We start from the raw sequence: 25565 nt of genomic DNA, 5'->3' as shown, positions 1-25565 counted from the left end.
TTATTATTTTTAATTACTTTCTTTTTGAATTTACCCTAAAGTCATTTGTATTTTATGAACTAATATTTAAATAACTTGTTTTAAAACATATATGGAGGAACTTTTATCATTGCTTAAGTATTGCAGAAGTAGTTTTGAAAGAAATGGAGACTAAAATTCATATCACTTGGTAGATGACACTGTTTATTTTTTTGACATTAGCCTTTTAGAAGACTTTAATAGTTTCATATGAGAGGCCAATAAGTTTGAAACAGTTGAAAAAAAGATACAGTACTAAAGAATAAAACCATATCTTTATTGAAATAGAGTACTGTTTCTCTTCAGGTTACTATTTAGTACTAAAATGTTGAAAGTATTATAGACCACCATGTACTCACTCAGTCACTGTCTTCTACGTCTCTCCTTTTCACACAAAAAACAGCTGCATAACAAAGTTTTTCTAAAACCAGTCAAGAGTAAACTTTTTTCTCATTTGTCTTCCAGACACGAAGATCGATTGAGAAGTTATTAGAATGGGAAAACAATAGGTTATACCACAAGGTGAGTACCACAGGGAGCAGCTTCGTACTGTTGGGGTCTGAATTGCACAGTATGGAAACAGATGCTTTTGTTGAACTAAAAATATGAAAGGTGGACAAATGGGTTAGTCTGTGTGCTGCAATAAAATAGAGCTCATTTTTCTTCTTTTACTCTCCTACTTGTCTAGCTGTGCTTGCACTGGAGACTGAGCAAAAGGAAATGTGAAACGAATAACATGATGGAATATGTAAGTTAAAGGGCTGTTTTGTGAGTTTCTCTATTAAATGATCATTTATTTTGCTTCTGATCTTATTCTTTCCATGATTATTAATCAGCAAAGGTGTCAGGAGCTTAATCTCCTGAGCGCAAGGATTTTCTACGGTTCACAGATGCATGGTTTCATGTGCAAGACTGATTTATAAAGTTATGAATGACTTGAAAACAAGGCTTCACTCTGTTCTGAAAAATAATAAATTAATTGCCAAGATAAAATAGCCTGAACATGTGTTGATGGAGTGTGAAATTTTAGATGCTGTATAAAGAATAACCACAACTTTGGTTACGCAGCAAGTCAGATATGGCTTTTTTATATAATGCTAATCAAGTTTCCAAGTATGGAAGAAAACCTTTCAGCCAAGCCGTTGGAGCTTAAGAAACCTTTAGCCTTTATAGATTTTAACTGCCCATACCTCAGTGGCCTTTAAAGAATCTTTCAAAATGTTATAAGAATATCGTTTTGTAAAGAAGAATTATCCTAAAAGTAAAGCAGGAGATGAGATGTTGCTCATCCTGTATTCTTTAAAAGATATCTAATTGGCACATGTATACAATGAATTTTAGTATTTATTCGGTATGAGATTTAATTTACTGACTCTTTGATTTACTTGAACAATTTTCCTCCTTTTGAGAAGTTCAGAATACTGTAGAAAATCATGAATTTTTATATATTCTCTCTTGAGCTTGGGTGTTTTATTTTAAATATGGAAAGGTTATTATGTTAAAAGAAAAAGATCTGCGGAAGAGTTAATTGTTGAAAATGAAAGTCATAGTCTTTGTGAAGTACCAGGCACACTTCTGGCAGATTTTGTCTATTCTCTGAAACAATATAGCTATCATAGATAGTATATGTATGTGTGTGCATGTGTGTCTGAACAAGAGATTGATTAAAACAGTACTTAAATAGTTGGAAATTATCATAAAATCATTTTTCTCTGTAGCCTTTTCCCTTTCTTTCATTATCATACAGTCAAATCCCATTTCTAGCCTTGAAGATAAAAGACATCTTAAAAATGTCTCTTTTTTCATAGAATAGTTCTATTCAGTGAATCAAAGAATGTAGATTTTATCATTATCTATTATATCAAACATTAATTTATGATGATGAGAAAGATAGTTGATAACTTTTTTTATTTAAAAAAAGCATATTCAAATAACTTGTTTTGAGATTGACCTATGAAAATTCTAGTCTTGTGCTTTCATCATAGATGGTAAGAGAGTTTATATTTTGCAGGGAGGGATGATTTAAAGGATTTTGTGAAGAAAATACCTGCTATATTTATAAACCCCAATACTAATCCATTTCTGAATTTACGTTGGAAAGGAAAGCTTGAAAGCTATTTCCAGTGCTCTTATTTCCAGATACAGCTATAAGAACATCATTCATTCATAAAATGCAAATATTCATGTTTATTTTTATGACATTCTTTTATCTTTTATTAAAATAAAATAATTTACTAACCATCCAAAATATTCTGAACTATGTATTTTGTTTGCAAAATAGTTTAACTTGTCATGAATATTTAGATAAACTCTTTTCCTAAAACCATTTTATTTAGTATACACCATCATAGAAGATACCCAGAAGAGCTGTCAAAAAGAAAAATATAGGAGTGCCGGCTGGCTCAGTCAGTGGATCATGTGATCTGTTGATCTTCAGGTTGTGGGGTCGAGCTCCATGTTGGGTGTAGAGATTACTTAAAAATACAAATTGTTTTTAAAGGAAAAATATATAAAAATTGCTGCAAAAATGTATTTTTTCTAAATTTTCTCAGAGTATGTATATTTGTGATACATTGCATGCGGGAATAACATAATTTCAAAATCTCCCTATTCGGGCAGCCCGGGTAGCTCAGTGGTTGAGCATCTGCCTTCGGCCCAGGGCATGATCCTGGAGACCCGGGATTGAGTCCCATGTCGGGCTCCCTGCATGGAGCCTGTTTCTCCCTCTGCCCGTGTCTCTGCCTCTCTCTGTCTGTCTCATGAATAAATAAATAAAATCTTTAAAACAAAACAAAACAAAACAAAAATATCTCCCCATTCAAAAGTTGAGATAGCAAAATAGTAAGAAGAGAGTGCTTTATTTTTCTAATGAATTGGGTCCTTTTTTTACCACATGTTTCTCTTTGACCTTAACTTTTCTTTAACTCACAGAAATATCATTTGTCAGTTAAAGGAAAATAATTCTCCTTGATTATGTTTTGAATACTGGGGACAATCTAGAAAAAATACCAACTTTTCTTTTTTTCAAATACAGTAGAACAGTATGATTTAGAAGAAATAAGACAAGTGGCAGTGTCTGTGTGACTTCTGAAGGAAAAGAGGCTGTAGGATATAGTCTTTAAAAACTAATGATAAAAAAAACTAATGATAATTCAAATACAGTTAAAAGTAGCCTAATTATTTTGCATTATGTAGTAAATACTGTAAAATGTAATTCCCTATACCTAAGACCTGAAATTATAAAAACTATCTCTGATGAGGACATGTTTGAAATTATAGAAGTGTTTATTGAATGTTAACTCATAAGTAGTTTAAACATCAAATCAGATAGTTTAATCATCAAATTTTAGAGCTGCATTGAATTTTGTCATCTAGTCCAGTCCCTTTATTTTCTTATATGAGGAAACTGAGAAACAGGGAAATCTCGCTCAAATAAAAAGCTAGACAGGAAGCTAGTGAACATCTTGTCAGCAAATACCAGGTCAGAAGAGTGGCAAAGGGTGGTACCTAAAGCTTAGTACAGGATAACCAAATAACCAAATAGAGAAATATTTTTGAGCTGCGTGTAGGAGAGCCTTCTTTATTGAGGCAGATCAAAAGTCAGGAGAATTGAAGAGTGAAAACAAAAGTTTCTGGCCCATTTGGCTAAATGTAGAAGAGTGTCCAAACCTGGAGGTTATATCAGGACAAGTTTCTGAAAGAAAAATGAGGAATTCACCAAAGTTGGAAGCTGTTCAAATAATGTTTTGTTTAGCATCAATTTCATACAGAGTTGGAACAAGGGAAAGAATTGATTGTCGTTTAAGGTAGCTCAAGTTTGGAATAAAAATTAGCTTTGGTCAACTTGTGTTTTTCTGTGTTACTGTGTTTTGTTTTTACTGGTTTTCCTTCAGTTTCCTAGTAAAAGTTCCTTTGGAGCAAATTTAATTTCTAATTTTGCTGACCTAAGAAGAAAAAAGCTTTTTTTAAAAAATTAAAGAGCTATAGGTCCCTTTATCAAGAGATTACATAACCTGGTAGGGTAAATTGAGAACAAATCTAGAACCTAAAGACCTATAGAATTGAGTGAGATAAAAACGAGGAAGGCAGGAGAAATAAATACTGGGTTGGTTGTAACCACATTGTGCTCTAGTAGAAAGGGCGAGGTAAGGTAGTCATTTGTTCAGGTTGACTCCACAGTACATGGTGTTACACTTACTTGAATCATCAGTTTCCTCATCTGTAAAATGAGAGTGATAATACTTGCCTCATAGAGAAGTTGTTATGGTTAAATAGATCCATAGTGTATGAGACGCTTGGTATATAGTCGGTTCTCAAAAGATGCTAGCTCTGGCTCCCTTCCTCATTCATCCCTGCATACATTCTGCTTCAGGGGCACTATCAAAATGGCTGTAAGTGATGAAATAGAACTGAAATTTTTTTAAGATAAAAATCCATTTACATCTTTTTTTAAAACTTTTTTTTCTTCTTCTACAGGTCATCCTCATAGAATTTTTACCAAAGACACCGATTTTTCGACCAGATTAGCATTTACTTTATTTATAGAGACTTTCCAAGTATGTTGTCTTTCCAATGGTGCCTTGCTTGGTGCTCTCCTGGTGGTGACATAACATTGGTTCTACAGAATCGTGTGGTGTTTTTTTCTGTTTTTGTTTTTTTAAATAACCGCATGTTCTAAGTGTGCATTTTTGTCAAACTTTGCAAGTTATTTCTTACAGATGTTTAATACTTAAGTTATTGTGCTCTTTTCTGTTATGTATTCTGATTTTCAAGGATTACTTTTTTGTATTATCGAAAAAATACATTTGAACTTAGCATAAAAAGTGGCCAGCCTTTTTTATTTTTCACCAAGGTACACACAGTCCTTTATTTATTAATTCCATAATATAGAAGAACACTTTTGTAAGGCTCTACTTATCTATTCTAGCAAGCACACTCTTTGTATTATTTTTCTTCCTTTTAAAATTTAAAATAGTTATTTTAAAACAATAAGTTTTCTTTAATAGCTTTTTGAACCTAACACATCCCTTCCCATACAATTCCTAATGCTCTGTTTACAGCAGAAATATCCCTAACATTATGAAAACCTATCAAAAAAAATTTGAAAGTATTTCTGTCTTCAGAGGTAATAAGGCAGGATTAAATTATTTTTATTAGAATAGACAAATAATGAATGGTATGCATGCACCTAATGGTTACTAGAGCTCAGGATCACAAAATACGGTAGCATTACAATCTGTGTATATTTTTGATCAAGATGATAATAATGGCCTTACTTGCGTTATTTTTTATCGTTTATCAAATCTTATATAGAAAAGTATGGAAATACTCCTTTAAAAAATTTCTAAGGAAAATATTTCTCCCAATCTAACATAATTGTAAAATGGCTATGTTTCTGAAAAGTTTTTGAAAGAAAGCAAAAGTTCTAGAACTAAAAGTAAACTGGTGTTTAATATCCCATTGATACTTAGAACAGATTATTACTAAGAAATGGAGGACATATTTAGTACTGTTTTAATCCACTTGTCCAGTTATGTATACTTTTTTGATCGAGAATGTGACATATAAGTTCAGATTAGTTTGTTTCTTTTAACTATACACATACATATTTTTTTTTCTTTCCTTTTGGTTGTACATATCTCCATGTGTTTTAAAACTTTCTAAATTTCTGAGTGACCTATGTGTAAATTTCTGTTTTTATAGACCTGGCATTATACAAGTTTTAATGTGTGTCAAAAACTTGTTCCATACAGCTGTGGTATCTAGCAATAATGTGAATAACTTTTGAAATTATATAAACTATGCTTACTAATTTGTATTAAGAATTGGTACCACTATACAATATCTTTTCTCCTTGTATTAAATCTTTTAAATACCAGTTTCATTAATTTATATACCTGTATTTTTTAAAAGTATTTCTCTGTACTTCTCCAAAGTACTGTAATTCTATATAAATTTGAACAGTTGGATTCTAATATCTTATATCCTATATCTTATATTGGACATTAGGAACTATCTTAAAAACTAGGGTGGTTTGGTTTTTTTTTTTTTTTCACTTGAGAATTAATTGCTTCCATTGCCCTCCAAAACACTTCGCAACTTGAATTTATGAACCACTTTTCCTACGAAGAGCTCAAAGTACAAATAATTCCAGTACTTCTCGCTTTATTGACCTTGTGTCCAGGGTGTGTCCTACCACTTTCAAGTAGTGGAACTGAAAGGTAATGCTATTCAAAAACTAGTATTCCTATATGGTTTCAGTGTGAAAGATTATTGTCTGGAGAAGGCCAACTGCCTCTGGATTCTGAAAGAGCAGAAAAATATAACTGTAGACTCTGCAACACAGTGTCCTAAATTCTGTAAATTTGTAGGGTACCATATTGATCAGCTTTATAGGAACAACTGTATCTATTTAGGTATAATTTTTTTCTCCTATTATTAGTCTTCTGGAAATTTCAATTTAAAAATCATTCCCCAAAGAATATTGTAGCAGTAAGATAATTTTTGTAGTTGTTAGTATTTAGGTATAGGAATCCTTTTAAAGCTTTTTTGATTTTGAGAGGTATGTCAGTTGCTCTAAGGGCCCCTAGAAATGTACACTCTGACATTTCTAATGTATATGTAGAAAAGAACCAGGAATGCCTAATATGTCGCATTGCCATTAGCCAGCTACGCCTTGAGCTGTTAGATTTCCATGTTTGGTCTTTTCTTTGTGGCCCCTAGTTAAGCCCTCTGGCTTATCTTTTCTTGATTCATGAATCTAAGTTCCCATGTTACTGGAAATTAGAAATGTCAGAGATGCCTATGTTGTATGAACATTAGTCAAAGGAAGTATTTAAAATGATAATTGTTCTTCAGTTCCTGTTTTCTGACTTAAAGTTTGTGAGATATGAAGCGTAAGTAGTTTTAAAACTGGCCAAAGAAAGGTATTATTGGCAGAAAATCTAGTATAGATTTTTACAGAGTACGTATAGAATTATATGTGTAGGATTTACATAGGCTAAGTGAATAACTTAATGAACTTTGTTTATATATTACTGGCGTTTTACAGGTAGTCCATCATTCTTGTGGAGAAACATTTATTTGCAAAGCTTATTTATTTTAACACATGACTATTTTATATCTGGCTTAAAATATGTACTCTAGAATCTAAAGACTATAAGTAAAACTCAAGTGACACATTTAGTTTCTAAGGCAGATACTGGCCCTGCTCACAAGAGGTTCACCTTACTCATATAAAAATGGTCATAGATGCTTTATTAAGACTCTTTAATTAAAGGCTAGGTTCCATTAATTTGAAATATAAACATGTAATTTTGGCTGAAACTCAAAACGTGTTCAAACTTTTAATAGTAAGCAATGATTTTCTTTTCTTACTAGAGAAACTACTTTTATAATTGAACAATTTTAAATCAGGAAGAACTACAACTTTCTCCATGGTTTTCGGTTTTATTTGTAGACAACTTCTGATTGCTTCTTTATATTAGTAGACACAGGCAAACTGTATAAAACTTTGACAACATTCCAAATCAATCTTGGGTTATAAAAGAATGATATTAATAGTAACCTGTACAGCTGGACCCACAGTTGCATGCATTCAAACTACAATAGTCTTATGTAACATTATGTACGTAGACTGTTTTAACTTTTATGGTATTCTGCTTTGCATTTATAACCTTTAGCTGCATGCCTGATTTTCACTGTAAATATTTGCTTTGGTTTAAGTATTGGTCAGTAGTACTAAATCAGAAGTACAATCTGTTTAAAACTGTCTTTGACTGAATTCCAACATCTAGTCCTGGACCCTCTTGTCTTCTCTATCCTACTGAAGTAGTTTGGGTCCTTTTGCTGCCCTCTTGATGTCCAGTCTTCATCCAGACAGGGACATAGTTCACATTGCCTTTTGTCTTCCTTCCCCAGAGCTCACAGTACAAATGGTAATTCTTTTGCATTCTTAGCTGGGTGTCTAGAAGGCCAATTAAAGTGAGTTAGTTACATTAAGTGATTAATGGGTGACACTCTCAATTCTGTTAAGGTGGTACTTGCATTTTAAAAGTTTCTTAACTTAAATTTCCCACTGATGCAGTGGTACAATTGATATTTTCCTTTTCAACAGACCTTATCAGTCCAGACGTTGCAGGGAGAGGATAATAGGACGGTTGCATGTGGAGCTTCTCAAACCACCATTTCTGAAGAAAGCTGATTTATATCTAGTCTTATGGCAGAAGGAATAGGCTTAAGGCCAATCCTAAACCAAACTATTAATTATCCCATAATAGTTGTGTTAAATATACTTTTAGATATAATTGCCAACTTTCTTATTTTTAGGAACATACCTTTTATATTAAGTTGAAATGTGAACATACCTTTTATATTAAGTTGAAACTTGAGTTATCATCTTGTTCTGTACTTTTACAGAGCCTTTTTAGATAGTAATATAAGAGAAGCCTAAATATTGTTTATGTTTGTTAGTAGTCATAATTCTGTGTACTAGGGAGCAGTATTCCCCTTCCTGCCATCATTGTGAATTGAAACAACAGAGGTTGTTTGTAGCCTTAATAGACAATACTGAAGATAGAAATTTAGAATGCTAATCCTGATTTTGAAGTTATTTCTGATGTTCTGCAAAATTATCAAATTACTTGGCTTCTTTGCATTTATCTTTTTCCACAAAAGGAAGATACTATGACTACCTCATATTTAAAAAAAAATTTTTTTTGCTATTATTTACTAAGGTCTATATAAGAATAGAAGTGAATGAGTAGCTTTTTGACTTATTTACATAGCAGAAACCTGAGTTACTATCAAATTTTGCATTTAAAATTAGAGAGTACTTCCTATATTTATAGTAATGATTTGCATGTTTAAAAATCACATAGACATTAAATACTTGAGAAATAATCTTCCTAATAAGACCTTTTCAGATATAATTACAGATACCTAAGCAAAATCATGCCCGCTCCTTAAATAGCATTTCCTCTACTTCATAAACATGGTGCTGAATTGGAGAGTTGGCTGCTTTTGCTTTTTTCTCTTTATGAAAGAGAGTATATTGCTTTCTCAGCTCTTTATCTCAGAAATATTTTAATAAATTAACCATACTAGGCATTCTTAATTTTGGCAGATAAGCCAGAATTTTATGTATTTATTTTTAAAGAGCATCAACCAGCCTTTAAGAGAAGACAAGTAATGGATCAATGTTTTGGCTACTGTATTGGACCATAAGACATTCTCAAACTTCAGATTTCCTCTCCTGTTCTCTCTCCTGCTGGTTTGTAATTTAGTATAACTGGTTCCAGTTCTTGACATAAATACTATACGGATTTAAAATGTTCTAGAAGGATTGATTCTACTCCTTCAAGAAACCTTTTGCACTAATAAAAGACCAACTCCTTTCTCTCCTAGTAGCAGCTTATTTAGTTAGGTAATTACAATAATCTCCTTGCATTGCCATGAAGTCTTCACAAATAGGAGTTTGTTTTAACTGAAGTTATCAAAGCTCTTTTAAAGTCTCTTATTTCTTTTTACATTTGTTGGAGCTAATGAATGACATTTTGTCCTCTCAGAGGAGCTAAGTATTATGAAGCTGGCAGTGGAAGCAAGGTAGACATTGGAAAGCAGTATGCTGAAAATCTACCGTGTGAGAGAAATAACTACATTGTTATCCTATGCTTTGATTTACAAGGGGCAAAATTATGCAATTGCACACAGCTTTATGCTTCCTTTTATACTTTATGTATGACAATGGAACTTATTTTTTTTAAAGAAAGAAAAAATATTGTTCTAGATAGTCTTCCTCTGCTATCATGTCCTTTGAGAAGATAATGGGAGGCTACTTTGAATAAAGTATTCTTTTATTTATCTTTTATAATGTAAGTGTGACAATTTTTAAAAAACACTAAAGGATTTTTGGAATTTATTCCTATATCCTTAATAAGCATGGAATAATTTTCAAATAAAATAATCAGAAACTTACGATGGGTGAGTAATTAATTATGTAGACCCAAGATAAGGTCCCTATTTGCTTTCAGGTAATTCTGGTTACATTCAGGTAAGTCTAGTAACATTTTAAAAAATGAAAATAACTTTGGTAAAATATACAGTTGAATTTTAAAGGTATATGTTATATTTTTTACATTATTAAGAAATTAACACCATTGTCAAACATCTCATACAAGACTTTTTGTTGTTAGATAAAAATTTGTTGGCCTTCATAATTGTGAAGAAATATGTAGATGGGTAGTTTGGTTTTTGGTTCCATGTTGGTTGCAATATATTTAGTCTTACAAAATCAAGTCTTAAAAAAAAATGAATCAAAAAGAATCAAATGTTAATTGACAGGGTTTTCCTAGTAAACAAATGGATTTCTAATTTGAAGTAGGGGACTTTTTTTTACTTTTTCTCTGCTTGCTTGCTTTGGCTAGTTGAGTTTTTGTTGTTAAGTGAGTTGGTTGTAATGCATGATTCTGTGCTTGAAACTAAAATGTGGGCTAATTTACAGCATTTGGTCTTTAAAGACTATACTATATTAAATAAGATTTTAAGCCAATTTTAGGTGAAGTTGGAAAAGGGAGCCTAGTACTTAAGTAGAGATTAAATTACTTTAAAAGAAATTGGCCAAACTAATGATGTCTGTCAAAATGACCTTATGAATGAATACATACACAAATACTTACGTAGATATGACCTGTACAAATATCTGCAGATAAAATAATTGACATTATGAATATGAGGCTAGGAACCATGCATAATAAAGAAATTTTGTATTTATGTATTCATAAGTTGCACATAATTAGAAAAAATAGAAAAAACATACAACTTACATATTGTCTTTTTTTCACCAAAGATCTTAAGTTGTCCCTAAATTTTAAAAGCCAATACAGCTTTTAAAATAGGGTTCTTAGTTATCTGAGAACCCTATTTTTAGGTTTAGCACTGGTTTTTAAGCTTTCAGGGGGTGGCAGAAAGAATTCTAATCACTACTGTAAATACACATCATATATTTGGCAGTATTTAGAGTTTATCTGTTGTATTGTTTCAAATAACTACTTGTCGAACACACTTTTACTTTTTCATTTTACTTGATTGACCCAGATTCTAGTGCAAATCTTTAAGAAGTAGTTCCACGTATATGGGGAAAAATACGTGTATGTGCACACACACGCACGTGCGCACATACTTCATTCTAAGCTAAACTGTACCTCAGTTTATGGTTGGCAATAAAGATGCCTTCACCCCCATCACCTGGTTTGCTTTAGTTAAAATACAAAAGGACAATTCTCTTTGAACCATTTAAAAACTAAGGGAAATTTTGTGTTTGTGGACTATTTGTCTCCTCGAATCATCTCAGTGTTGTAGTTTTAAAAGAATTGATTCCTTATTTTCAGGATTCCTGTTCTTTCATTCACTTCTTATTTTCATTCTGACAAAATATGAGAGTTCTCAGAAGTGTATTCAGTTTCCTTTTTCACAAATGGAGACCCAGGCAAAAATGCCATTACCGCTGGCAGGCTTTACTATCTTAGAACCCAGCACAGAAAGCCTAAAAAGATAGCCCAACCTTTTGTACCTACAGTCTTAGATATTGTTAGATAGCCATTCAATTTTCTTTGCATTGTGTGTGAGATGAATATTTCTTGAGACTTTTTTGTTTGCTTTACTAAAGAAATCAAGGAAGAAAAAAAAAACCTCAAAAAACAAAACAAACAAAAAACACCCTGTAACTCATGTGAAGCATGCAGGGTGTTGTAATTTCAGTTTGCAAAGTGGTGTGATACAATGTTGCTGAGCCAAAAGCACACGATAGATTTAATGTAGCCAATTGTGTACTTTTGAAAAAAAGAGTAACTGTTCCCTGTGAGTTAATTTTGGATTTTTTCAAAATCTCTCTTTTAGGCTTTGTGCTGGATTCTTCCAGACAAATGCGTATTCCATGTGGGCCACTGTTCTGCTAAATGCTCTCAGTTCTCCTTTTGCAATCAAGATTATGTTGCTAAGGAGATTTTGCTTTTATTGGTGCCATTGATTTGTGTTAATACGTTTTGAATACCTCTCCGTATTCTTCCGTAGACAAGGCCAAAAGAAAAACTTCCCCGAGTTTCCCAATTTACATTACAAATGGAGCGGTGGTGTAATGAAGCCGATATAAAGTGGGCAGTTGAAAGGGAACTAAAGAAGGGCACTCAAGTGAGAAATGAAGAAATGTGCCGAGTGTAGTCTGTGGGCTGCCTTCGGTCCAGCTGCAGGAACTGGCTCTGGCCAGAGGTAGAGTGAGTGAGCACCTCCCTCTGCAGAGACCACCCACTTTTTGGAGCCCAGGCTGCATACCACAGATTACCTCATTGACCAACACAGGGCCCTTAAAAATGAGAAACTCTTGTCTCGAGTGGCAAAGAGATGGTTCTCTCTCTCACCCCCAGATCTCTTTTTTGAACTCTTCTTCATGCATGAGTGAGGCTAGACTTTCTATACCTTATGACCTTAGTTGTCCTTTAAAGGAAGCCCTCTGGATGAACCAGTTCTTTGGGTTGTGCGGATTAGCATATTCAAATATTGTTGTTGGTATGTCAGTCACTGGATGAGAAGGTTGTTAACTAGATTGTTAAATTGAAGGTTTTGGTTCTGTGCTCCTTGTTTGGTATCCTATTCTAGACTTCAAAGGCTCTCTTCACTTACGTAAAACTCAAACATTCTGAGTGGGAGGAGAAGGCAAGGAGTCCCATCTTGCACCAGTGAAATGATTTGCTTGGGTTGCGGTACCTTGAAGGTGCTAAGGGATACCTTTGTGGCACAGCCCTACTTACGCTTTCAGTGGTGTACATTGTTCAGGCAGTCTCCTATTAATGCCCATGGCTTAGCTTTGTTTTGTTTTTTAACCAGCACAAATACTGCACTGATAAAACTTGAAAAATTTTTAGACGTTCTAAATTAGAACTGTCAAAAAGAATGTAGAAACCATGAAGAATATTGCTACACAAGTCTGAGCAAATTTAAAATTGATCACAAAGGAAGTATCTCAAGTGTTAAAAGGACAAGCTTGCATTATTTGGAGACAAGAAATGACTGTTTCTGTCAAAACAATTAATTAATTACATCAGTAAAAACTCTAATAGTTCTTTAATGTTGAATGATCTGGGCAAGAAGCATAAATTTGCAAAGGCATTCTGCTACCAGTGGAAAATATGAAATTTATAAAGAACATTTGAAAAGGAAATCCTTAATTCCTCTGTTTATAGTACCTTTTCATTAGATGGTTTTCCCAGAAGATGTGTGTCAACTGCTGTGCTTCATAGATAAAATCCCAACTTGCAGACTAAATCTGGTAAGAATTTTTGTCTTCTATCTCCAAATCGTGGTATACCCATATTTCTGGGTATGGCTTTTTTTTCCTTCCTGTAATATTTTTAAAGCTTTTAATATGAATTACCTATAGCTTAAAGACTAAAGTTGAAAAGTATAGGGATGAATTTATATCTTCAGCCTGGCATATGTGACTGTATTTGTCAGTGGTTTCTGTATTAATTCTACCATTCTTCCACGCTATAACCTGAAATTGAGAATTTGTAAGAATGAGGAGAATAGCTAGGAATTAATTATTAATTAATAGGTGAAAGGTAGTGAGACGTGAGAAACATAGTATTTTTGTATTCTATATTGAGAGCTCAACCTCCCCCCTCCCCACCCCCATGTTGGTATTAATCCATTGAAAGTGACTTTTACATTACTTTAAACTTTAGAATTCCTGTGCTTGGACAACCTGACCTTAAGAGGTAGGCAAACCTGTTTTGTTCATGTAGGCAAAACACAAGCAGTGTAGTTTTACTTTGAGCATCCAACATGTACCAGAAACTTTTGTGAAATTATTTTCCAAATATAGGTAACATTTATCAGAGGAATTCTAAGATTTATAGACTTCTGATAAATCCAACTCTTCTTAGTTAGTCTTCTGTATGTAATATACGACAACCTGCTGGAAGGTTATTTTATAAAAGAATGCAAGTGTAAGAAATCAATACCTCTGCCTTGATTGACTAGTATTTCTTTTGTTTATTTAGGGCAAAGATGAGGTAGGTTATTTGTAAATGCATGGCAGGCTTGTAAATACTATCAAAACTACCAACAATGAGGCTGAAAAAAAGAGCTTTGAAGAAAGGATGTGTGTAGAAAAACACTAACTTCTCTTCCAGGTCTGTCAGTAGTGGCTCTTGCTCTTACATCCATTGATTAAAAATGTGGTATTTCCGAGCTGAAGAAACACCAAAGGTGTCCTATGGGGAATATGCATTAGAATCAACTGGGGAGTGTGTCTGTTTTTTCAACTATACATGACTATATCCCCACCCCCATTAGAAGTGGGAGGAGAGGAAAGTATTTTATATTTTGAAATTCCCTCCCCATTCTAACCTTATAATGACCTAGGAAGTATGTCACTTGTCTACGATCCTAGATGGTTAGCAACAGCACCAGGACTAAAACCAGACATAGGAACTCTAGTTTACAAATGTGGGGTCATTCCTGCAATAAGTGCTATAAATAGTCTTCTTTGCAAATTCAGTGATTAAAAAAATCCTAGGAGTAATCGTTTTGAAATCCAGAAAGCATTATCAAAACTGATTCTGTGTAACTACAAGAGTATCTCCTGAAGCAAATTGTTGGACCAAAAAATTCCCCCAATCTTTAATCTCCAGAAGTGAGGAGATTTTAGCTCTATCTACTGCCCAACCTGAGAACTGTGACTTAGACATTTAATTATTTATTGCTGGTCCGTGTGAAAACATTCAGAATGGCTGGCAGCCTACCAGGCCCTGAGTTAAACATTCTACGGCCTGACTAGACTGCTGGGTAGCCAACTTCACATCAAATTAAACACATTCTCTTCATGATGAATAGCTTGGAACCCAAAAACTTGATTTCGTTACAAAAAAATGCAAGGGGTGTGTTGTTTTGTAAATTAAAATTATTTTATGTTTTACTGCCACCATTCTGATTGTGATTGTCAAGTGTATTTTCTTTGGTGGTGGTGAGATGGAAGAGAAATGGACAATGAGGGACTTTTGGTACTAATAAAATCAAAAAAGGACTCCAACAAGGTTGGACACAATGTAGCCTAGAGATGAACATTCATGAATTTTGTATTGAAAAAATTTACATGTCATTAACATTTTAAATTACAAAGGCAGGTCTACAAATACTGATTTGTATGTGTGTGTTCTCATTGCATTTTCCAAGCAAACAGTGAATAATGTAATGCTAACTTAACTATATCCTGTTTCCTTACCATTAATTTCCCTTTTTATTTTAAAGTGTGAGCTCACTGTAATGTGTAGCAACATTAATTTCAGTGAACCCTACTTTACATTTTCTATAGATCTATGCACATAAACCCCGTGTAATGTTCCCTTAGGTAACAAATGCTTGAGGATAATGAAGTGTAGTCTGAGCATCATTGCTCAGCTATGTAGTAAGCCAATTTTCCATAGACTTGCCACTCTAGTTCTGCATCCACATGGATGGAAATCAACAGTCTTGATAATGAGTGACAATATAGAAATGGAATGTTTGACAGTTAATATTCACTAGAGATTAGAATTATTCAACTTCGGTTTGTCATTCCTGTAAACATATTCTACTTTGGGAAGTTCTGTGAAGTTACAAGGAATTTGAAAGGGTTGTGGAGGAAATAGTGGCTGGCTAGCGTAATGAATTGCAATGTTGGAACTAAGAACTCTGCTCGGGGAGCCGGCTGTCCAGCAGGCTGCCAGTTGAGAATAATTGACAAGCAGGTGCCTGAGAAATGACAGGAAAGGCCCTACTTTTAGTTATCGGCGTCAGTAATGATGACATTATGACTCTAGGCTGTGATTGAAGAAGAAAATCGTGTATCATACGAATTTGAAATGTGTTAACTATTCAGCTGCAGGAAGTTACAACATCTAAAGCTGTTTTTCTTGACTGGAAGCCCTTTAACCAGGATCTCCCATTGCAGAACTTGTTCTTGTATAGTTTGCAAATTCAGTAGCTATTAAAAAAATCAGTTTTAGATATATTTTTGATAAAACTATGAGCCTCAAAATATCACAGAATTTTTAATACTTTTATGGATGTGCTTTTCCTTTGAACGCTTGGAGCACTCTCAGAAACTTACATAGTTTGGAGTTCTCTCTTTTTTTAAAATTTTTATTGGAGTTCAGTATACAACATATAGTATAACACCCAGTGCTCACATCCCGTCAAGTGCCCTCCTCAGTGCCCGTCACCCAGTTCCCCTGTCCCCCCTCCCCCCTCCCTTTCCACCACCCCTTGTTCGTTTCCTTCACTGATATTTTCACTCATTTTCTCTCCTTTCCCCTTTATTCCCTTTCACTATTTTTTATATTCCCCAAATGAATGAGACCATATAATGTTTGTCCTTCTCGGATTGACTTATTTCACTCAGCATAATACCCTCCAGTTAATCCACATCGAAGCAAATGGTGGGTATTTGTCGTTTCTAATGGCTGAGGAATACGCCATTGTATACATAGACCACAGCTTCTCTATCCATCATCTGTCGATGTACACCGAGGCTCCTTCCACAGTTTGGCTATTGTGGCCATTGCTGCTATAAACATCGGGGTGCAGGAGTCCCGGCGTTTCACTGCATCTGTATCTTTGGGGTAAATCCCCAGCAGTGCAATTGCTGGGTCGTAGGGCAGGTCTATTTTTAACTCTTTGAGGAACCTCCACACAGTTTTCCAGAGTGGCTGCACCAGTTCACATTCCCACCAACAGTGCAAGAGGGCTCCCCTTTCTCCACATCTTCTCCAACATTCGTTGTTTCCTGCCTTGTTAATTTGCCCCATTCTCACTGGTGTGAGGTGGGATCTCATTGTGGTTTTGATTTGTATTTCCCTGATGGCAAGGGATGCGGAGCATTTCCTCATGTGCTTGTTGGCCATGTATGTGTCTTCCTCCGTGAGATTTCTGTTCATGTCTTTTGCCCATTTCATGATTGGATTGTTTGTTTCTTTGCTGTTGAGTTTCATAAGTTCTTTATAGATCCTGGATACTAGCCCTTTATCTGATAGGTCATTTGCAAATATCTTCTTCCACTCTGTAGGTTGTCTTTTAGTTTTGTTGACTGTTTCTTTTGCTGTGCAGAAACTTTCTATCTTGATTAAGTCCCAATAATTCATTTTTGCTTTTGTTTCCCTTGCCTTCATAGATGTATCTTGCAAGAAGTTGCTGTAGCCAAATTCAAAAAGGGTGTTGCCTGTGTTCTCCTCTAGGATTTTGATGGATTTTTGTCTCACATTTAGATCTTTCATCCATTTTGAGTGTATCTTTGTGTCTGGTGTAAGAGAATGGTCTAGTTTCATTCTTCTGCATATGGCTGTCCTATTTTCCCAGCACCATTTATGGAAGAGACTATCCTTTTTCCAGTGGTTAGTCTTTCCTGCTTTGTCGAACATTAGTTGACCATAGAGTTGAGGGGCCATTTCTGAATTCTCTATTCTGTTCCATTTTCTTCAGAGTTGGAACAAATCATCTTAAGATTTGTGTGGAATCAGAAAAGACCCCAAATAGCTAGGAGAATATTAAAAAGGAAAACCAGAGCTGGGAGCATCACAATGCCAGATTTCAGATTGCACTACAAAACTGTGATCATCAAGACAGTGTGGTACTGGAGTTCTCTTCTTGAAGAAGCAGCCATCAGTGAAGATACAGCCTTTTGATGTAAGATTACTGAACTCTGACAGTTGTCTTTCTTAACACTTCTTCCAGCAGTATGGAGCCCCTGTCACTGTGCTTCAAATGTGTTATAATTGAATGCCACATTTTCAGACACAAAGGAGAAAACATGAAGAATCTTGGTCATCTTTGTGGTTCCTCCATTAACTACTCCGATTTACTTATCAAGATTGCATTCGTGGAATGAATTTGTATTAAAATCACAAATGAAATTCATTAAATCATTCAAAATTACCTGGAGGATGTTTTATTTAAACAGGAAGATGAAGTACGGGGCTAGCAATGTTGAAACCTACAGATAACTTAAATAGTATATTAAAATTTGTCCTAAGTATACTTTTGAGTGATGTCTAAAATCAATTGGAGAAATATTGAAATAGTTTAAAACAGAAAGAATAGGGACGCCTGGGGACTCAGCGGTTGAGCACCTGGCCCTGGCTCAGGGCGTGATCCGAGGTATCAGGATCAAGTCCCACATCGGGCTCCCTGCCTGGAGCCTGCTTCTCCCTCTGCCTATGTCTCTGCCTTTCTCTCTGTGTGTCTTTCATGAATAAATAAAATCTTTATTAAAAAAATAATAAAACAATAAAATGAAAAATGATTTTTGTTTCTAAATAATTCAAAGCGCTGACCAGAGATCCTAAACAGTTCTGCCTTGGAATAACATGTAGATTTCAGAATTTGAGTTTTATTTTCACGTTTGTTTTGACAAAATGCTTATTTTGCTTTCTTCAACATGAAAAGGTTTAAACTTTTTGAAACTGCCAGATCTAATTGCTGTAGTTTTGAAAACAAATCCAAGGGAATGTCAAAAATAATTCAAACAAGATCGAATTTACTATCACAGCAAATCCATCTACTCACAAAATTGCCTTTCTAAGATACCTTTTTCTCAAAAACAAAAGTGGGAAGCAAATTTACAAATTTATTATTGTCATTTTAATGCCACTTCAAGCGTGTTTTCTTTGACTCCAATTTAACCGTTTAAAAATAGATTATCGAATCTTTTTTCCTAAAGCAAAGGAGTCCAGCTCAATATGTCAAATCTATTAAATGCTGCCATTAGCATACTCTTCTTCATAGGATTGTCCATTACATTCGAGTAAACGAAATAAGTTGCCTCACGCTATCTACATGACTTTGTCATTTCCAACAACTACAGCTTTAAAGAAAACTTTCATCATTTTTTGTTGTTGTTCAAAGTTCAGAAGGCACAGAAGAAGTTGCCAGTTTTTCTTCCATAAGGTAATATTTGTATTACATTGTGGAGTTTTTTAAATTTTAAGTTATTAGTATTTATTTTCCTATCAGTTATCAAAGAGATTCAAATCATGTAAGTTGTGGCCGGGAATAGCAGACGAAGACTTCCTTTAAAAAAAAAGTGTATTGAGGGCAGCCGCGGTGGCGCAGCGGTTTAGGGCCACCTGCAGCCCAGGGCATGATCCTGGAGACCCTGGATCGAGTCCCACATCGGGCTCCCGGTGCATGGAGCCTGCTTCTCCCTCTGCCTGTGTCTCTGCCTCTCTCTCTGTGTGTGTCTCTATGAATAAATAAAATGTTGTTTTTTTTTTAAAGTGTATTGAAGCACACTTCTAAGAGATGATGCTGCTGTAACCTAAAGATCTGTTGAACTTCTCTTCCTGAGTGAGACAGAAAAATCCAGTTAATACATTATTTTCCAATCCACAGTAGATCTTAGGAAAATAGTCTGAAAACCATTGCCCCTCACTGTGGCTAATGCAGTTTACTGGTTGATTAATGTAGATTTGCATGCCAGGTTACAGGGCTAGAAATACATTCCAATGAAATCGAACTGTTCTTAATAGAGTCCTACTTTAAATTGGTTTGGTGAAGGAAGGGTTCAAGCAGCATATTAGGCTTAGCCCATTTGCAGACATTGTGCCAAGGGCAAACGATATTGAAGGAAATAACATCGCCCTGCCTCTGATGAGTTGAGGCTGGAGGATTACGCACGTACTGTGACATGATAAAGGTCAAGGGAGCTACCTGGCGAGGCCAGGCCACGACAGGGCAATACCTTTTTGTGTTGGGTGGGAAGTTCAGTGAAAGGTGATGTTAAAGGATCAGTTGAAACTTAATGGAATACGCAGAGACAGATACAAATGCGTGGCATTAAGAACCTGAGGGGTTCTGAGAAATAACAGGGAACAGTTGCCAGAGGGGGGGGACGGAGGTGGGAGGATGGGCAAACTGGGTGAAGGGGGGGTGGGAGCTACAGTCTTCCAGTCAAGCAATGAGTAAGGCACAAGGATGAAAGGTACAGCACAGAAAATGAGGCCCAGGGCACCGTAGTAGCACTGTGTGGTGACAGACGGTAGCTACACTTGTGAGCATAGCCCGACAGAGAGAGTTGTGGGGTCACCGCGTTGTACTCCCAGAACTAATACAACACTGTGTGTCAACTGCAAACAGACACACTATTCACAACAACGGGTTCTGCATGCCTGGAAAATAGGGGGAGATGGTCTGGTGCATAGTAATTATGTGTTAAATTACTAAGTTACAAGGAAGCATCAAGAGAAGGCCGGAAAAGGAAGAAGGGATAGTGCTGAAATTTTAACTCCACCCTGCAGCTATTGAAGGACTTTTTGGGGAAAATGATTGGATGGACCCAATCAGTCCATCATTGATAAGGCTCATTCTGACCCTGAAATGAGCCGGAATAAACAAGCCCCAAAGTTAATGTCTTAAAGCTAACAAGTCCTGATTCCTTAGTTCAATAACTAATTATTCTCCCAAGAAGACCAATGAAGGTGCAGAAAAACGGCTGTGCCCTTTAACTGAAAGACCAGCTTTCTAACCATTTTGGGTAATTATCTGGGAATTTATCAAGGCATCTCTGGGGTCCAACGTGGAGTCTAATCCTGGCTGTCACTCTCCAGCTGTGTGACCTTGGGAATGTTACCTCCCGGCTCTGTGCCTGCCTGTGAAATAGATTTATAATGCCACCTGTTTCAAGAAATAGCTGTGAGGATCAAGTAACATCATGCATATGTTCTCCTGGCACCACCACCCCACCAAAGACCACCAGCACGAGTGGGAGCTGAACAAAATTGGGTTCGCCGCTCGTTGAAACCAGAGCACACACCAGGGGGAATCAGTGAGGGTATTTCAAGCAGATGGCCCCGGAAAGGACTTCCCATAGGATTTGGAAGAGTTCAAGGCCGCGAGAGTTTGTTCTGGATTCAGATTCTCTGAGGAAGTGGGTTTAATTTTATGATTGGGCATCTTAATGGATCTCGCCTAGAAGACGGGACGAAGGAAGCAAAGTCAAGGCTGTAATTGGTAAAGGAGCAGCAGGGCCGAGCAACAGAGGGGAGACGGGAGGTCGTTTGGAATTTGTGGTTTGCGCTGTTGGCTTTGTTCCTGTCCATCCTTAGACAAAATTATGGAGAGTTCTTATCTGTTGGCCTCATTTCATCAGGGTCACAGAGTGACCTTGGCTAAGCGGGGTGGTCTGTGAGGCTCAGTCTGTGTTCCACAGGAGATCACCAAGGCCTCGCTGATTTTTTTTTTAAGATTTTATTTATTCATGAGAGACACACACACACACACAGAGGCAGAGACACAGGCAGAGGGAGAAGCAGGCTCCATGCAGGGAGCCCCATGTGGGACTGGATCCGGGGACCCCAGGATCTCGCCCTGGGCAGAAGGCGATGCTAAACTGCTGGCCCCCCAGGCTGCCGGAGGCCTCACTAATTGTAACAAGCCGGCCTCCAGATGCCAGGGGCTGCTTTCCCTTCTTCGTTGCTTAGTGCAATGCTTGGAGTAAAGTTACAGCTTAACTATTTTTTAAGGGATTGTGACATTGGGACGCCCGCGTGGCTCAGTGGCTGAGCGTCCGCCTTCAGCCCAGATCCTGGAGACCCGGGATCGAGTCCAGCATCGGCTCCCCGCATGGAGCCTGCTTCTCCCTCTGCCTGTGTCTCTGCCTCTGTCTCTGTGTCTCTCATGAATAAATAAAATCTTAAAAAAAAAAAAAAAAGGAACTGTAATAGCCCAAGGCTCGCGTGCACTCCGAACCTAGCATAGGGACAACCTGTGGTCTATTTTCGGAGTGAATGCAACGGCGCTTTCCACCTCTGCTGGCCTCTCCTATGTGGATAGATTTTTCTTATGTTTAGATTTTTCACCCCGAGTCACTATTATTCAAACTCAGGATAAATCGGAATGTCAGACTTCTGATCCTTTGAACATTTTCGCGCAAGTTTAACTGAAAGGCTCGGGACATCGAATCCAGCATCTCTGCAAGCACAGCGCCCGCCGGCCCAGCGCCGAGGTGTGCAGCTGTCGGTGGGCACCCTGCCGGCAGGTGCCCGGGGCGTGACTGCACCCCCGGGCGCCCCAGAACCCAAGCGGGGGCGGGTGGGGGGGGCGTGCTGGGGAAGCGGGGCTGCGAGCAGCCAGCGCGGCCTGGGAGGTTGCATATGGCCACGGGCGACCTCAGCCGCCCTCCCCAGGCCCCAGGGGGACGCCGGGCCTCAGGGTAAGCTGGGGACACTTGCTCCTCTGGAAGTGATGGAGTCCGGCTGCCGATCCGGACACTCGCCCTGCGCTCGGGCCGCAGCCGCTGGGAGCCTGGCGCGCGGCCGCTGCCCCTCGGCGCCCCCCCCCCCGCCCCGCCCCGGGGCCCCGGGCACGCCGTCCCCTCCCCCCACACACAGCTGGCAGCTGGGCGCCGCTGGAGACGAACCCACAGCCAGCGCCGGTGACTCCCCGAGCCGCCCCCGCTTCACACACACCTGTGTCGTCTTGCGGGCCGCAGCCTCCCGCCCAGGTGTGCAGCGCCGGGCCCTCCTCCCGCCCCCTCTAAGCACAGGTGCGCACATCCTCTGGCGCCTCCCAGCTCTGCCCCAAGCAAGCCTGCCCGGGCCGGAGCCCTTTGGGGCGCTTCCCTCCCCCCTGTCGGACAGCGCCTCGAACCCCCTGCCCCGCGGACCCTGCCCGGGCCGGCTGCCCCCCACATGCGCCCGGCTGAGCGCCCCGTCCTCTGGGGCCTGGCCGTGCTCCCCCAGCGACCTCGCCCCCAGGCCTGCGGCCTCCCCGCCCCCCTCCGCGGCTGCTGGGCTGCCGGGCCGGGACTCCGAGGGCTTCACCCCCGACGGGGCCGGGGCAGGGCCCTTGGGTCCCGCGAGCAAACCACTCTGCCCTCGGTGTCCTCCCACGGGTCACGAGTGGCTCCTCCGGTCCCGGGTTCGAGCGCCCCTCTCCCCGCCCCCCCGCCTCGGTACTCATCTCTGTCCAGAGCATCGCCTTCCCTTTGGTCCAGGCCTCCTGTCACTTCCTCCCAGGAGTGTCGCCCTCAACTGCCTTTCTCTTTTCTTTATTTAAAGATTTTATTTATTTATGCATGAGAGACAGAGAGAGAGAGAGAGGCAGAGACATAGGCAGAGGGAGAAGCAGGCCCCATGCAGGAGCCCAGACGTGGGACTCGATCCCGGGTCCCCTGGGTGACGCCCTGGGCCAAGGCAGGTGCTGAACCTCTGAGCCATCCAGCCGCCCCTTAACTGGTTTTCCATCCTCCTGTGTAATCTGGTCCTTGCTTCACTTTCACCTTCACCCCTCCACCCCCTTCCCAGCACCCGGTTCTCACCCACTGCAGTCTGGATCCTTGGTCATTTCTGGTTACTCAAAACGACAAAGTTTAGTTCTCCTCTGGGGCCCTTTATTCCCCTCTGCCTTTTCCCAAAACGACTGATTTTTCTTGTCCTTCGGGCCTCAGCCCCACCGCCTCCCTTCATCAGTGAAACCTTTCCCAGCCGCTCAATCTGAGTTAGACCCTCTGCCCCGGGGGGTGTGGGGGGGGGGGCTCCTGTATTTTCTTGATTCTACTCTGCACGGTCTGCATTTATCTTATTCACATTTTTGTCCCTTGGTATGTCTTCTATTAGATTATCAGCCCCATGAAGTGGAGGACATTGGCCAATTTAAATCCCAGCCCCCATATTACCAGCACCAAGAACATAGGCTGACACAAGAAATATCTGCTGAATGAATGAATAAATCCTGCAGGCATACTTGTTTTATTTTTTTATTTATTATTATTATTATTATTATTTTATTATTATTATTTTTAAAAGATTTTATTTATTCATGAGAGACGTAGAGAGAGAGAGAGGCAGAGACAGAGGCAGAGGGAGAAGCAGGTTCCATGCAGGGAGCCCAACGTGGGACTCTATCCTGAGTCTCCAGGATCACACCCTGGGTTGAAGGCAGGCACTCAACCGCTGAGCCACCAGGGCTGCCCTTGTTTTAATATACAACTGGCATTACCCCACAACTTGGACCCTAGGAAATGTGCCTCATTTCTCCCATTGTTCTGTGGGTCCAGGGCATCACTACCTCCTTCCTTGCTTTGAGAAGCTTGGCCACTCCTAACCAGCCACTGTTAAGAAATTATCATCTTCAAACCCCTTCAGAATGAGAAGAAGGGCAAAAGGATCTTTGAAGAGACATCAGTGAGGAAACTCATCAGTAGATTATCAGTGCAGGCCCAAAACAAACAAAAAACCCAGAGACACTATCGTCAAAATCTCTCACACACTGGAGTATCTATCTGGCTTGACCCTTGATTTAAGTAAAGTAGTGAGCTTCCCTGATGGGGCCCACAAAAGGTAATAGTATCATGTGATGTGAAGAGAGATGAGACAAAGACGGGAGTCTACTTTGAAAATATGTAAATCCTGGACAGGTCATGACTTTAGACCACACACAGTCCATCCTATGAGGAAAAAAAAACACACACACACAGGAAAGAAAAACAGCACCAACATCTCTATCTTTTTTGTGTTTGTCCAAAGTACAGTTTAGAGGGTAGTCTGCTCTTTTCTGACCACAGACTAATCTTTCCTGGAATTATAGAAGTTTGTTGTTTTGGGTTTTGTTTGCTTTTTTTGCTTTTTCATTTTTCAAGTGAGTGAAACCATGAAACTTAGTCCTCATTAATCCAAATGTATGCCCTAGTGTGAGAATGCGTGTGTGTGGAGTAAACCTTACTAGGCATTTACAAGTGGAAGGCAGAGTATGGTTACCGGTCTTAGATATTTGCCTCTTTTCTCTTACGTAGGACATATGGGAACTCATCTGTATCCTAAAATAGTCAATCTTAGAAAAAATGGGTAGTGCACGGGCTAAAGTTTTAGCATTCATGAACAGAGGCTTGTCTCAATATGATCTGTTATCACGCTCACTTTTACTGTTCAATTTTACTAGATTTCTGCTTCCTCACCCGTAGAAGGGGGGAGGGGCTCTAGTCATTATTGTTAGACCATGAAGCAAAGGGTACCAAGGCAGATTAGGAAAACTAAAAATTGGCCATTCGCAATTGGTCTACTCCCTGGATTGTTAACCTGTAGGCAAATGATGTTGAAAAGACTTGGAATTTTACTGTGTGTTACATTCTAAGAGTTTTTGCTAAATAGGTTGGAAGTTGGGGTCATCTCTGAAAAGAAAAAGGAACAGACATTAACAATTAGTCATGAGATTTTAATTACAACAAAACTGTTTTTTTCTTTAAGTAACAGATCTGTTTTCCTTTTCTCTACTGCCCGTTAGTAATGATTAGAATATACCAAAAGGAAACTTAAGATAATCCAGAGTGTCATTATTACATATCACTGTAGTCTAAGGGTGGAGTTGGCCCTATTGACCGAGTCCGACTTGCTAAATAATGCCTCCAGTCAAAGCTGCGTGGGACCCCGTTTGGCCTGCGGCCTGGGCTGTTGGTCGTTTCTTCCAACGCCAGTTGCACAGGGTCATTACGTGAAGCTAATTCGACAAGTTCTGGTCCTTATTCC

The 25565-nt window shown here is 38.4% G+C and overlaps 1 protein-coding gene across 4 annotated transcripts in view; it reads left to right on the top strand.

The window, feature by feature from the left end:
• The window catches only part of CHIC2 (cysteine rich hydrophobic domain 2), a 60769-nt gene extending 42787 nt beyond the window's left edge, over positions 1-17982 (top strand). For 3 of the 4 annotated variants that reach the window (XM_077848038.1, XM_077848037.1, XM_077848036.1), the window contains exons 4-7: positions 484-540; positions 707-766; positions 4495-13339; positions 17530-17982. In XM_077848038.1, the coding sequence (XP_077704164.1) occupies positions 484-540; positions 707-766; positions 4495-4545 (168 nt within the window). In that variant the 3' untranslated portion in view covers positions 4546-13339; positions 17530-17982. Of the gene's footprint in view, positions 1-483; positions 541-706; positions 767-4494; positions 13340-13754; positions 13788-17529 lie in introns of all 4 variants that reach the window. The other variant, XM_077848034.1, reaches the window with a different exon arrangement.
• Positions 17983-25565: the final 7583 nt, after the last annotated feature.

This window comes from Canis aureus, chromosome 14, assembly GCF_053574225.1.
Source record: "Canis aureus isolate CA01 chromosome 14, VMU_Caureus_v.1.0, whole genome shotgun sequence".
Classification (NCBI taxonomy): Eukaryota; Metazoa; Chordata; class Mammalia; order Carnivora; family Canidae; genus Canis; species Canis aureus.
The sequence above is the reverse complement of the archived record's forward strand: the minus strand, read 5'-3'. Positions and strand labels throughout refer to the sequence as shown.